This window comes from Symphalangus syndactylus, chromosome 8 (genome assembly GCF_028878055.3).
Source record: "Symphalangus syndactylus isolate Jambi chromosome 8, NHGRI_mSymSyn1-v2.1_pri, whole genome shotgun sequence".
Taxonomy (NCBI): domain Eukaryota; kingdom Metazoa; phylum Chordata; class Mammalia; order Primates; family Hylobatidae; genus Symphalangus; species Symphalangus syndactylus.
In genome coordinates, this window is record NC_072430.2 from 16,475,173 (window position 1) to 16,490,251 (window position 15,079).

At 58.2% G+C, this 15,079-nt stretch overlaps 1 protein-coding gene across 4 annotated transcripts in view; it reads left to right on the forward strand.

Moving 5' to 3' along the window:
* Nucleotides 1-1,179: 1,179 nt before the first annotated feature.
* BEGAIN (brain enriched guanylate kinase associated) overlaps nucleotides 1,180-15,079 on the forward strand; it is a 50,506-nt gene continuing 36,606 nt past the window's right edge. For 3 of the 4 annotated variants that reach the window (XM_063645479.1, XM_055288162.2, XM_055288169.2), the window contains exon 1: nucleotides 1,180-1,374. In XM_063645479.1, coding sequence (XP_063501549.1) covers nucleotides 1,333-1,374 — 42 coding nt within the window. In that variant the 5' untranslated portion in view covers nucleotides 1,180-1,332. The remainder of the gene's footprint in view (nucleotides 1,375-15,079) is intronic. The other variant, XM_055288173.2, reaches the window with a different exon arrangement.

The window sequence follows — 15,079 nt, forward strand, 5'->3', positions numbered from 1 at the left end:
ACTGCAAAGCATACAACATACAGCATATAAGGATGGTGGTGATGGTAGCTCAACAGTGGGAACTCAATGTCCCAAACTGTGTACTTTAAAAGTGGTTAAAATGGTAAATTTTATGTTTTCCATGTTTTCCACAATTAAAAAACAAAAATATACAAGGTACTTATTGGCAGCATCTTCTAATCTGCCATGTACTTGGAAATGATGAAAGCATGTGTGAACCGTGAGCCCATAGGTCCCGAGGGAGGATATGAGCGAAGCACACGGGCTTTGCCAGCTCTGTTTCCACCATGCGGGACCCTCCCTGGCTGCCAGTGCTCCTCCCCGGGTTCCCACGCTAGCTGCTGCTGGGCTGGCTGGGATGGAAGACCCTCATGTAGCTGGCACCCTCAGGGCTGCCCCTTGCCCACTCTGGGAGGAGAGAGGAGGCTTCACGCTGCACCTTTACCAGGGTGGGACTGGGCCAGCCTGGGCTCTACCCGGGCAGGTCGGTGGGATGCTTCAGACTAGGGGGATAGGCAGGGGGCAACACTGGTCCTCCTGAAGCCGCCTTCCCTCCCTGAGAGCTCCTTGGGGAGAAGACAGGCCCTGGAAGCCACCGACTGGGGGCTGGGGCAGAGCAAAGGCAGGGAAAGGGGCAGCTTGGCCAGGAGGCACCCTTGGGAGCCAGGGTTTCCTCATCTGTAAAATGTGACTCCGCGAGGGCAGGAGCTTGGTTTCGCTGGCTACTGTACCCCCTGGGGCCTACAGCAGGGCAGGGTGGTACACAGTAGGTGTCTAATAAATGTTGAGGGATTGAATGGATGGACCGAGGAAAAGGTTGGGCAGGTCGTTACTGACAGCCTCTGGGTTTCAAGGGCCCATTCACTCTGTCACTCACCTTCGCGCCCGTGCATTAGTTCTCTCATTAATTCATTCCCCCCGCCCCCCCGCCCCCCGGCATGCTCTACCGCACTCATTCATTCACGCGCTCAGCCATTCAAGCTCGCGCGGGTTCATTCATTCCCTGCCCCTCTGCCATTCCTCGCCTGGCCCCCGCGCACGCCGCACCCCCGCGCCCCTGCCCGGCCCTGCGCCCACCACTTGCGCCCCGGCCGGGCGCTGCGAGGAGAACGCGCGGGCTCAGCCGCGGCTGCGCGGGGCCAGGGCTGGCGGGGAGCCGGGCTGGGGGCGGGGGGCGGGCGCTCCCTGCGGGAAGCCGGGCGGGGTGGGGGAGCCCCGGCCGCGCCGGCTCCCGGCGCGCTCGGCCTCGGAGGGGAGGGGGCCGCGGTAGCGGCGGCGGCGGTGGGACACGAGCGCGGCGGCGGCGGTGAGCGGCGCGGCTGCCCTGGGGCCATGTGGACTGGCGGTCGCCGGCCGGGCCGGCTGCGCCGGGCGGTGAGTACCTGCGAGCCCGGAGGGCAGGGCGCGGGCGCGGGAGCGGGCGCGGAGGCGGGGCGGGCGCCACCCACGCCTGGGGCGGTCCCTGCTCAGCGCGGGAGGTGGCCGGCCCCCCGCCCTGCTCCCCTCCGCGCTGCGCCCCCGCCGTGGAGGCTTCACTGGCCCGGGAGGAGCCGGGCCGGGTCTCCTGGGAACTGGGCACTCTCGGGTGGGGCGGGGATGCCCGGCCTCCGCGCGCCGCCGGGAGCGCCCGGGTCCGATCGCGGGGTCCTTGCGCCCTGACACGCGCGCCCCTGCGGCGGGAGGAAGGGAGGGACTGGTGACCCAGGGCGCGGCCGGAGGATTGGGGACCCGCCGCTGTCCCGGGCGGGTGGCGAGGGTGCGGGCAGGCCTGGACCCGCCTGCGTCTGGGGGCAGGGCTAGCCCCTGCTCCGGAGGCCGGAGAAAGGCCCGGGAGCCGGAAGGAGGCTGGACCCGGGGCCTCCTCATTGAGCGTTTGCAGCGCGTGGGCGCGCACGAGCCTCGGACACCACCATCCCATTCAGTACCTCGCGGCAGGTACTATCCTCCTGCCCCTTTACAGGCGAGGAAACTGAGACTCAGGGAGGCCAGGGCCTCGCCCAGAGCGGCACAGCCGGCGCGCTCACCCTCCCTGAGCCCCAGCACGTTGGATGGGAATTTCTGCCCCAGCGTTTCCGCTTCCTGCTTGGTTTAGAGGTGTTTCCTTCCTCGTCTGTGCCCCACCCCATCCCCAATGTGGTTTCCTCAGGGCAGGAACAGCGTGGGCGACGCGCTGGAGTCTCCTAAGCCGGCAGAACGGGAGCAGAGTAGGCACCCGGGAGCGGGGCCGGATGGATAGGGAGCACTGCACGTGCAAAGTCCGCATGGCCAAGGTCGGCCGCCAGTGCAGACTGGGGGCCCAGACCTGGGGCTGTGGGTGGGGCGGGGTCTCCACAGCCGGGCTCCGTCGGAGGCCCCAGTGCTCTGGCTCTCTGGAGGCCATGGACAGGTTCTTTGCCTTCTCTGGGCGCTAGTTCCTCTGCCTGCCAAGAACAGTAGAGACCCCCACTACTCCCAGGGCCAGGCTCCCACGAGGACTGGGCAAAAGCCCCTAACAAACTGCGGTGTGCAGCCCTGCCAGGCTGGGCTTGGTCTCGCCAGCAGGGGCAACTGGCCGTTGGGGGTGGCTCTGCCTGGCATCTGTGACACGCAGGGCGGGGAGACGGCAGCGAGGGCCCCAGCAGCATCCTGCAAACCCTTAATTTTCCCGACTCTCACTATAATCAGGGCGGCTTGGAAAAGCAAGCACCGTGGCAGATGCGGCTCTGCCCGGGCTCAGCACGCGGGCTCTGGGCGATGGGCGTCTGCGCTGCCGCCAAGGGCCCTCCCCAGCTTTTGTCTCATATTTATAGATTCCTAGGCTCCGCGTTCCGTTTGTCGTCAAAATCTGGAGCTGTTCGCACCTGGGAACTGAGTGGGGAGGGGAGGGCTGCCTAGAACCTCAGCCTGGAGGATGAGTTTTCCATGGGCTAGGGTGGAGTAGGGGGACACCTGTCAGAGCCCAGGGCCGGGAAGAGGAAATGAGCCCTAAGCAATCTGAATGATCTTCCATCCACTCTCCCAAGACTTGGGCGCAGGGTCTGGCCCACATAGCTGCCATTTATGGAAAGCCTGCTATGTACTGGGCCCTGGATCAGCATTTCCACGCATCATCTCCACGGCAACACTTTGAAGGAGCTTCCCTACTCCTGCAGGCACTCCTGATGTTGAAGAGTGGATGGATGGATGAACGGATGGATGGATGGATGGATGGGAGGGAGGGATGGATGGATGGATGGATGGATGGGAGGGAGGGAGGGATAGATGGGAGGCAGGGAGGGATGGATGGATGGGAGGGATGGATGGATGTATGGATGGGATGGAGAATGGATGGATGGATGGATGGATGGATGGATGGATGGATGGGAGGGATGGATGGATGGATGGGAGGGAGGGAGGCAGGGAGGGATGGATGGATGGGAGGGATGGATGGATGGAAGGGAGGGAGGGATGGATGGGAGGGACGGGAGGGATGGATGGATGGATGGGATGGAGGATGGATGGATGGATGGATGGGAGGGAGGGATGGATGGATGGATGGGATGGAGAATGGATGGATGGATGGATGGATGGATGGATGGGAGGGATGGATGGATGGATGGATGGATGGATGGATGGATGGGAGGGATTGACTGAAGCCCATGAGTCCGTGGCTATTGGACACAGTCCACAAATCATTAACCGGGGTCCGAGGAGGTGGGGCCCAAGGGCCGAGTAGTTGCTGAACAGATGAAGGGGTCAAGGCATGTTACAGGAGCCTGGCCCAAGGCCTGAAGGTGGTGGGGAGAGTGTAGAGTGTTCAAGTCTCAAGACTTAGAGAGGCTGTGTCCTGCTGGAGTGTGGAAGCCATGGCGGTGGGGAGGTGTGGCTCCTCCCCCTAAGGGAGGTAAGGATCGCCGGGACAGATCGGTGGATGACCCTAGGACTTGCCGTGTTGGTCTAGAATCACCCCGCAGGGTTCTTTTCTGGCTCCCCCTCCTGCCGCAGAGCTGGTCGCTAGCCTTGGTGGAGAGGCCTGGACGGAGGTCTGCAGCCCTGGGTTCTGGTTCCTCCTCTGCTGCTGACTGTCTCCTCTCTAGGGCTCCATATCAGAAGCTTAACACCCATTACAGTCAAGGGAGTGACTTCTGCGGCCTGAAAGCAGGCATCAGATTGTAGCCTGTGGTGGGAGAAGCTGGCCAGAGGTGTCTCTATTGCTTTAATCATTATAGGAATGAATGAATGAATGATGAATGATTAAGTGTGTGAATTCTACACTCACCTAACATGCTGTCCCTAAGCACCCACTCTGCACTGCTCATTGGGGTCACTTAGGTGAATCTGACACAGACCTTGCCCTCCACGAGTCCACAGTTTGCTGGGAGACATGGACCTTGGCCAGTACAGCAGAAGTCAGGGGCTGCTGGGGCTCTTCTCTCCCCTCTAGCCAGGAAGCGAACTCAAAAGTGGCCCTTGCCTCATCAGGCCATGAGTCTAGAGGACAGTACAGCAGCCTCTGGGGTCTGCCTGGGGTGGGGATCAGCCAGGGCCCAGCTCTCAGCCAAGCAGGGGAATTGCAGTCATTGGTTCAATCAGCAAGCCCTGAACCCAAGTCAGGGATGGAGATGGGTCAGGCCTGGGCTTTGCCTGGGGAAGCCAGACATGGAAATCTGGTCATCCCACAGTGGGTGCATGCTGGGATTAAGAGGTGCATGAGGTAGAGAAGCAACGCAGGTATGCTGAAGGGGACTCATGGGTGGATGATACTGTATGGAAGGGAAGCACTAGCAGGATAGAGCAGCAGATGGATGGGTAGAAACCTAGAGGGACAGGCTGGGTGCAGCGGCTCACGCCTGTAATCCCAGCACTTTGGGAGGCCAAGGTGAGTGGACCACCTGAGATCAGGAGTTCAAGACCAGCCTGACCAATATGGTGAAACCCCGTCTCTACTAAAAATACAAATAAAATGAGCTGGGTGTGGTGGTGTGCGCCTGTAGTTCCAGCCATTTGGGAGGCTGAGACAGGAGAATTGCTTGAACCCAGGAGGCAGAGGTGAGGTTGCAGTGAGCCGAGATCGTGCCACTACACTCCAGCCCCTGGGCAACAGAGTGAGACTCCGTCAAAAAAAAAAAAAGGAGAAGAAAGAAAAAAGAAAGAAAGAGAGAGAGAGAGAGAAAGAAAGAAAAAGAAAGAAAGAAAGAAGAAAGAAAGAAAGAAAGAAAGAAAGAAAGAAAGAAAGAAAGAAAGAAAGAAAGAAAGAAAAAAAAAGAAAGGGGGATAGATGGATGGGAGGAAGAGGTTGGTGGATGTAAGTAGCAAGATAGGGATGGATGGGTGGACAGATGGAAAAGTTGATATGGATACAAGACTGGATTGATAGAACAAAATATCAATGGATGGTACATGGGTGGAGGGAGGGAGACTTCTGATACACAAGGCAAGATTGGTAGATTAATGGATGGGAGGATCTTTGGATGGATGGATGGATGAAGGGATGGATACATAAATGGATACAGGTAGTGCCTGCATGCCGGGATGGGTGGATGAATACTTGAATATATGTCCATGAATGATGGATAGAGGAATGAATGGACACTGGAAGACTGACTGCATGGATAGGGGATGAGTGTATATTGATGGATGTGTGGATAGAGGCCTGAGAAGGCAGCTCAGTGCACAAATGGATACAAAGCAATGGATAGATGCATGGATACGAGACACAAGTAACAGAAGAATGGACAGACACATGGAGGGATGGGCAGGCGGACGGATGGAGACGGGAGTGAGAGGACCAGTGGATAGATGAGTGCCCGTCAGTGGGTGAGGGACACAGACATAGAGGGATGTGTTGGTGCGTGGATGGCACCTGTAAATGGGTAAGCAGTCACAGGGGTGGATGGTGAAGGATGGTTGGTTGAATGGGTGAAGCTTCAGGTCACTCATGCCTTGATTTCCCAGATGCCAGTGTTTTGCTCACAGACCCCCATGTCCCTCTGCTTCAGAGACATATACTACTCAGGCGCAGGGTCAGGAGGGGGCTGATCAGACACGGAGATTTAACCCCACCTTGACTAACAGCTATTCGGCCTTTCCAGGCCTGCGTTGCCCTGGAAGACCCACTCAGGAAATGAGGAAGCAGCAGTGAGGCCTCTTCTAAAGGTCAGCGGCCAGCCAGGGTTCCTACAGGGGCGTCCTTGCCCAGGGATCTCCCTGGAAGACCTGGACAGCTGTGTACACGTCCTATCTGAGGAAGGAGAACTGGGGCAGAATTCATGTGCTGACGGCACAACCTGTGTTGGGTGCTGGGGACTCGGAGACATCGAGACCATGGCTGCCCTTGGAGATTCTCAGGCCAGCGTGGAAAATCCAGGGACAGCGGGGCAGGTGATTAGGAGCACAAGTGTGCAGATTCCCAGAGCCTCAGTGTCCTCAACTGCAAAAGGGGGATAATAATAGAAACTTCTGACCAGGCATGGTGGCTCACGCCTGTAATCCCAGCACTTTGGGAGCCTGAGGCAGGCCGATCACGAGGTCAGGAGATCAAGACCATCCTGGCCAACATGGAGAAACCCCATCTCTCCTAAAAATACAAAAATTAGCCGGCCGTGGTGGTGCGTGCCTGTAATCCTAGCTACTTGGGAGGCTGAGGCAGGAGAATCGCTTAAACTAGGGAGTCAGAGGTTGCAGTGAGCCGAGATCGCACCGCTGCACTCTAGCCTGGCAGCAGAGCGAGACCTGTCTCAAACAAAAGAAAAAGAAAAAAGAAAGAAAGGAAAAAAATAAGCTTCTGTGCTGGGACGAGGGGAAGGTTGGTGAAGGTGACCACACCCCTGCTGGCCTATGCTGCAGCCCCTGGCGCATGCCCGCGCCATGGGGGTTTACCCAAGACCCCTCAGAGCCCAGTTTCCTCCTCCGTGAAGCGGGGTAGCTGTTCCTAGCTTTCAGGCCTGCTGTAAGAATGAAGCGAGGTGATGTTTGGCACTGTTAGCAGAAGCCCGGCACGCCTGCCCACTCGGCAGGGTCCTCCCGACATCCTGTGGCCTGGTCTTCCTGCTCCAGTCCCAGCAGACAGTGGGCAGCCTCATGCCCCTTCTCTCGGAGCTGGCAGGGGCCGGCTTTCCAACCACAGGGGCAGTGTGTGCCAGGCAGCAGGAGAGGGGTTTGGGCATCTGGAGAGGAAGCGGGTGTGAGTGCCTGACTGTTGGGGTTCTGTCCTGGGCCTGCCATGCCCAAGCCATGTGACCTCCGACGGGTCACTGCACCTTTCTGAGACCCTGCTTCTTTTAGCAGAAAATAGAGCCTTTGGCTGTCCTGCTGCACAGAGGCAGGTGGGGATTTGGGGTGATGACGCATGCCCAGCACGGAGCTTGGCACGCTGGAGGGGCTTGGGAAGCAAGACTGAATCAGATGAGTCAAGAGGCAGGGGCTGCAGTGCCAGGAGCCGGAAGCCCCTCCAGGAGAGGTTGTCCAGGCTGCTGGTAGGTGAGCAGGCCCAGGCCGTGAGCCCGTGGCAGCCGGCAGCATCCTCAGAGCCTCAGGCCCAGGCGCCTGAGAGCCAGCAGGTTGTTATGACAACGGAAACTTGCCTGATGCAGCCTGAAACTCTGGAAGCAGCTCAGAGGCCTGGTTGGCCACAGCCCCCAGAACACTCCTGCAAGCATGCATGCTAGTGAAATGGCCACATCAGAGCCCCAGTGCTAACGAGTCCTGAAGTCCCTTGCTCATGCCACTTCCCAGCGCTGCCATGGGCTGACTACTGCCCCATGCCCACCTGACAGATGAGGAGGGGATGTGGCTTGCCCACGGGCCTGTTGGAGTGTTAGAGAAGGGATTTGAACTTGGATCTGCCAGCCTCCAAGTCTCTTTCCCACTGGTGATAGGGCAGGAGCTGAACGGCTGCTGCTAGGGAAGGGCTGTCCAGGTGTAGAGGGGCGACTGTCAGGGACCGTGGGGTGGGAGGAGGACACTGTGGCCTTCCAAGATCCTGAGATTCCTCCCCTATATTCTCATCCTGTTTCCAGTCAGAGTAGGCCCACACCAGGCTGGGGATGTTTGTGAACTGACAGCCTGAACCTGCTATGCCATTCATTCAGTCAGTCATTCAAGAACTACGTATTGAGCACCTGCTATGTGCCAGGCCCTATGCAAAGAGCTGGGATACAGTGGAACTTACATTCTACGGGGGGACACACACACAGATTATAAATAATTGCAAACATTAATTACAGTTGGGGGCCAGGGCTATAAGGGGCTGCCGCAGGGGTACTTGATCTAATCTGAGGGACAGAGGGGGACAGGCTGTGAAACTGGGACCCTGAAGGTCAGCTGGGAATTAGATAATGGGAAGGAGGGGAAGGGAGAGAGTGAGAGTGTTTCTGGCAGAGGGAAAGCAAGCGCAAAGGCCCTGAGGTCAGATAGAGCTTAGCACATTCAGAACCTGAGAGACTTTCCTTGGCAGGGGGGAGCACGGGGCAGGAGGATAGCAGAGAGAGAGAGAAGACACCAGCAATTGTCAGGGCCTTGCAGTGTATATGAAGGTGTGACATTGTCTAGTCACCTGGCTTGTGATTTTATTTATTTTTTATTTATTTATGTATTTATTTTTTAGATAGAGTCTTGCCCTGTCACCCAGGCTGGAGTGCAGTGGTGTGATCTCAGCCCACTGCAACCTCTGCCTCCCAGGTTCAAGTGATTCTTCTGCTTCAGCCTTCCAAGCAGCTGGGACTACAGGCGGGCACCACCACACCCAGCTAATTTTTGGTTAGGCTAGTCTCGAACTCCTGACCTCAGGTGATCTGCCTGCTCGGCCTCCCAAAATGCTAGGATTACAGGCGTGAGCCACTGCGCCCAGCCTGGTCTGTGATTTTAAAAGGTCATACTCGCCGTGTTTGTGGGATGGGCCAGGCTGGATCCACATCAACTCAGGAGCCGCAGGAAGGGATGATCACAAGTGTCCAAATGAGACATGGTGGTGTCTGGTACCAGCAAAGTGATGGTGAGGATGCAGGGAGGTGACAAGGCCTGAGAAAGGCTGAATCTCCAGGGCCTGGCAGCCAGGGGCGGGGACAGGGAAGAGGGGAGAAAAGAGTTGAAGCAGCCCCTGTTCCTGTCTTGGGTGGCTGAGGCCATGGTGAGGCCATGCACTGAGTTTTGCAGACTCAGTCAGGGATGCCTTGGGCATTCAGAGAGGTGTCCAGCTGAGCTCAGAAAAGCAGGGGTCCCCAGCACCTGATGGAGGCATCCAGACAGAGCCCAGATGTACAGCTATGAGCATGCCACAGAGGGCCTCGGCCTCACTCCAAGCAACACCACAGGCCAGGCCAGGGATGGTGGTAATGCCCGCCAGGCCAAGGGCCTGGGCTGCCACCCCTGGAGAGCCTTCCTTCACTCTAGCACCCCAAAGCCGCATCCTAGGAAGGATCTCTGTGGGGGGTGCGATGGGCAGGCGTGTCTCCCTTCACACAAAGGATGGAGGGTCCAGGTGTGGCTCTAACCCTTCTCTAAGTTTATCTCCCCGACCCCACTCCCACCTAACTACACCCCAGGCCTCCATGTGCCAAAGGCTCTTGGTCATAGCGTTAACAACTGCTTTTTCTCACCCTAATCCTGTATATTATTGGAGAATTGCACATAGCTGCTACCAACAGAGATGAAATAACCATACCTTAAAGACAAGGGGTTATTTTTCTTTCAAGTTAAAGAAGTACCAGAAGCAGGCCAGGCACAGTGGCTCACGCCTGTAATCCCAGGACTTTGGGAGGCCAAGGCAGGTGGATCACCTGAGGTCAGGAGTTCAAGACTAGCCTGACCAACATGGTGAAACTCTGTGTCTACTAAAAATACAAAAATTAGCCGGGCATGGTAGCAGGCGCCTGTAGTCGCAGCTACTTTGGAAGCTGAGGCAGGAGAATTGCTTGAATCTGGGAGGCAGAAGTTGCAGTGAGCCCAGATCATGCCATTGTGATCCAGCCTGGGCAACAAGAGCGAAACTCCATCTTAAAAAAAAAAAAAAAAAAAAGTACCAGAGGCAGATGATGCAGGGCTGTTGTGATGATGATTCAGTGGTCATGAGAGATCCGAATTCCTTTTGTCTTTCTGCTTCTCCATCTTTTATATATGGCTTCTGCCACAAGTTTGTCTCATGGTGCAAAATGGCTGCCACAGCTCCAGCCATCACTTCCATGTTCTAGAGAAGAAGCGGGAGGTTGGGGAATGGGAAAAGGACACAGGCTGGCTGGCTGATCTTTTTTGCAGAGCTCTGCCAGCAGTCACACCCAACTTCTGTTTATAGTTGATTGGCTACCTCCTGGCCTGGCTGCATAGGCGCCTGGGAAAGGTGGTCTTTTGGCTGACTACCCTGTATCCCAAAAGAAAATGAAGCCTCTGTAATAAGGATGCATGGGAGGACTGTGGGCTGCCCGCAGCCTCTGCCACCCCCTCCCATTTGCTGGTTTGCTGCAGTTCCAGTTTGCCCTGCTTCAGGCCCAGTGCTCACGCCGTCATGGTGGCCATCGTGGCCATCTGTCCACTGCCTGTCCTCTGTGCCCCTGCACCCTGCACCGCACCTGGCCGAGGAGATGTGAGAGCAGGAGAGGGGGAGGCCCAGCCCAGGGCCCTGTGCACCATGGGAGCTCACTCAGGGCGGGCTGCCTCCCCAGGCAGAGCCCAGGACACGACCTTCTCCTCTCTAGCACTTTCTAAGCCCTGAAGCTCAGCTCTCATTTAGTGAGAATCGATTTGGGGGTGGGAGGCCAAGAGGCCCTGCCACTGGATCAATGGGCAGGCGGGCATCTGGCTGTGGCCCTGGCCTGTGAGGACGGGAGGCACAGCCCCAAGAGGGCACAGGGATCCCGGCCCCATGGGAGGAGAGGAGTGGGTGACGGCGCCCTTGGGGAGCCCGGACCTCGGACTGACTCAGGAGGATGCTCTCAGGGGCCAGCTCCCAAGCACGGGGCTCTAACCCTACCTGTCCCAGGCAGGACAGCTACGGCTCCCTCCTGGAGCCCAGGACAGAAGCCCCCATCACGGAAGTGCAAAGACAGGACCTTCGAAGCCACATGCCAAGCCCCAGCCAAGGTCGGAAGCCCGAGGGCAACGCATCTTGCCACAGCTGGGCAGCTCGGTCCAGCCAGGAGATGGCCCGGGTGTTGCCAGCCCGGCCATCCTCCCCAGAGTCCCTGAACACAGGCAGCCGGGCTGTCACGGGCTCCCTCGCACGCCTGGGCCGCCGGCGGGAGGCCAGACTGCCCTTCTCCAGGTTCCTGGATGAGGTCACTGTGCGGGTTCTGGACCCTGGGACCCTGGAGGCCTTCAGGGTGCCCAGAGGCCGCAGCCCAGAGCCCTCTGCAGTGGATCCAGGCCAAGGCCTAGCCCAGGAGGCCCTTGCAGGAGCTGCAGCCCCAGGGGAGAAGGACCCAGCCCTGAGCTCCCAGCTTTCTTCGGAGGCAGCCGCTGAGGCTGCAAGCAGAGTGGGGCCAGGCCAGGCCGTGGGAGCTAGTGGGCCTTGCTTGGGCAGTGGCCAGCGTGGAGGCCGGGCTGCCCCCCCTCGGAGGCCTCCAGGTCGGGTGAGTCTCAAGCCCAGAGGTCTTTCCCTTCCCATGTGCCGCTTCCCCACAGGTCCTGGCTGACCTGCTCCGATTTCCCTCCCCACACCCCTTTTATAATATCTGTAATGGGAAAGACCTTAATTGCCAAAGCAATGAATCTCTAAGGTGAAATTTCTGGCTTTGGGGCAGGCAGACTATTTCTGTATGGAATGCACATGCGTGAACAGTAATGATAACGATAGTAATAATCCCTTCCCCACTGCGGCAGAGCCTGGGTGGTTTACCTCGGGCTGTTCTGTGATTATCCTTTTACATTTTTGAACCTGAGACAACCCCACATGAGGCAGGCTGTCCCACAGGCCTGTCAGGCGGGGAGGCGAGCTTTCATAGCTGCCCCCATTATATGGAGTTGGAAACTGAGGTTGTGAGGGGCTGCCACTTGCCCCAGGTGACACAGGGAGTCCGGGCTTGGGCTGTAGAGCTCTTTCCTCATACCCCGTCCACACACTCACTCCGGCCTCAGATGGACAGGTGGATGGGCAAAAGATGTGGTGAGATTTCCTTGGCTGTCCTGGGGATGGAGCTGTGCAGAGCGTCGGGCAGATGAGACCTCATCCAGGGGCTGGCACCCCTACCTTGGTGCTGACCTTCCATGCCCTGCACCATCTGTGTTCCCTGGGCCAGGGAGGGTCCTCCTGGGCTGCCCGGATGTTGCTCGTGCCCCAGTTCCACCTTCTCCCAACATAGGATGGAGACGGAGGCCGTGGGCTGGGTTTGTGGGATATCAACCTGTAGCCGCCCAGGAAGGCTTTCCTGCTGGGAGGGGGTCTGTTCTGAGTGAGCATGGTGGGTGATACTCACCGAGCATTGACTAGTGTGCTCAGCTTCTGACCACCAGCTTGGGCGCAACCCCAGGAGATAGGCGCCATCATTATGTCCCCAGTGCACAGAGGAGGAAGGAGGTGGAGGAGCCGGGTTGGGCCCAGGCACTTTGCCCTCCACCTCTGCACCTCTGCCACCTGTGTGCTGCTGGCCCTCAGGTGGCCTGCTCCGTCCAGGGATGGCCAGGGACAGGCTGGTGGGCGGCAAGTTCTGGTGATTTGAACCCCTGCCAGCCCTTTCCCTGTAGGTCTGCATGGCCAGCTGGGGCCAGGCAGCTCAGGGTGGAAGTGCATCTCAAGGGTCAGTGGCCTTCTATGTGACTCTGGACAGGTCACCCATCCTCATTGTGCCTCAGTTTCCCCAGCAGTGAAAAGTCAGTCATGACCACAGGCACCTAATAAGCACTGTGTCCCCGCCTGCTCCTCCGGGGGTGGTGAGCTGGGAGCCCCGCTTCTCTGCTGCTCTTGGCTCTGCTTACCACGCAGACCACCCTCTGGGGACTGCTGGGCCCTGGGGGAGTCCTGGTGCCACCCAGGCCCTGTAGGATTCCATCCCAGGGCTTCTTGCACATATCTCTCAGGGCAAAAGATGCGGTGAGATTTCCTTGGCTGTCCTGGGGTCCTTAGGACCTGTTGGGGCCCAACAGTGTGTTCGGGAGGCGAGGCTGCACCCTGGGGCCTGGCCAGGGTGGCCCCACCCAGGAGCCCAGCTTGACTCCTTGAAGCGGGAGGTGGCATCAGCCCCAGCAGGAGGGGCTGGACCATACCTGGCCTTGGAGGCCTCGGTCTCCAGGCCTAACTCCTGCTGCACCCCACCTTCCCCCACCAGCCCCCCAGGATCGTATCTCATGATGGGCGCCAACTCTGAGCTCCCCAGCTCCAGCCTCAACTCAAATACAGCAAGCCCGTGAAAGTGATCCTAGGGTCAGGCTCATTCTATAAACCAGGCACTGAGGCCCAGAAAGCTGAGTCCAGCGGCTCAAGTCACACTCCCCCAGTGTCTCCATGGGGACATTAGAGATAACTGGGGAAGGACCCTGGCACAAGGTAGGGATTCAGCCGCCGGGATGATAGTGGTGATAAAGATAGTGATGCCAGCCCTTCACAGGGGCTTGTCTGTTGATTTGAGTACCCACTGTGTGCCTCGTACCTTCCTGGCCTGGACAAGCCTGTGTCCCCAGAATGCTTTCTGGAGGGGGTAGCTCTGGGGAAGCAAGGCAGATCCCTGGCTTCCAGTCACCAACCTGCAAACCATTTCTTGAGAGACAATGCCTGGGGCTCCAGCATGAACCACTTCTGGGAGGAAGCTGCTGCCCCAGGAGGGCCCTGGGTTTCAGTCCTGCCCTGTGCTGTCCTGTCTGGCTGAGTGCCCACGGGTGAGTCTCTGGTCCTCCTCTTCACTGGTCAGCAAACAAGAGGCTACTGTAGAAGGTCTCTAGACCTCTGGTTATCACAGACTTGGGACTGAGCCTCATTTATACTAGTGTGAATGACTCGATCCAATGTTTATCTGAGAACAAAAGTCAAGAAGGAGCAGGAAGCACAGGGCCAGGGGCATGGCCCTGGGTGGGGTCATGACAACACCCCCAATGCAAGTCCCCAAGGCTGCAGTTGGATCCTGTCTGAGAGGCTTTCCGGCTGAGTGACCTTGAATAAGTCACTCTGCCCTCCTGGCCTCAGCCTCGCGATAATAGGGAAAGCTCAGATGTGGATGGTCCCCTTCCTGAATGGGGGACCCCCAAGGTGCCTGGAGAGGGGGCAGCTGCTTCCCAGCCCCGCTGACTGTTGCCATGTGGGAATGTGGGCCGACGTTGCCAGATCTTCCAAAATTTTCAGTAGAAGCCAAAAATACGGATTTTAAAATGTAAACTCCCAATTTTTAAATGTTGGCTCGAATGTTTAAAAAAAAAAAAAAACAAAAAACAAACCTTTGTGCAGGCCAAATACAACATGCTGGTGGGCCAGATTTACCTCCGGGAGGCCAGTTCGCAGTCACCAGCCTAGCCTGGTGGCACCGGGGCACAGCTGGGAAAAGGGAGGCCCTGTATGAAGTCACACAGAGCCTAGACAAGACCCAGGGCTCAGGTCACAGGTGGGACAGGGTCACCTCTGCAGCCGAGACCAGGTGCCCGGATTCCCCAGGGGAAGGACATTCTTGGCCCCATCTGGGGACAGCCCCAAGCCAGGGCCTGGGTTCAGATCCTCAACTTGCTGGGTAACCCTGGGCAAGCACTCTTCCTTCTCCCATTGATCGGATAAGGCCAGGAAAGCCCTCGGCTCCTTTGGGACTGCAGCGGAGGCTCTGGGGAACCCCACCATGCACCCAGCACCGGCGAGGCCCTTGGGGATGCCTGGAGTTCACGAGGCCCAGGCGGCTCTCTGTCCTTGTCCTACCTGTGGGTCAGCCCGTGACACCGATGATCCCGCTCTCCTCCTTGAGACAGCCCCTGAAGGACCACCTCTACCCTTAATGCAGATTCTCCTCCCACCTCCCACCCACCCTTTCCCAGTCTCCTTGGCCGGTCCTGCTCACCTCCTGACCACCAACAGTGGCAGAGTCCCTGGCTCCGTCCCAGCCCCTGTCCCCTTCCACCACGGCTGCCCTGGTGGCCTCCCCAGTGCTGCGGCTTTGTCACCTCTGATCTGACCATTTCCGGGTTCACATCTCCTGGAGCCTCCCCTGAACTCCAAGCCCAT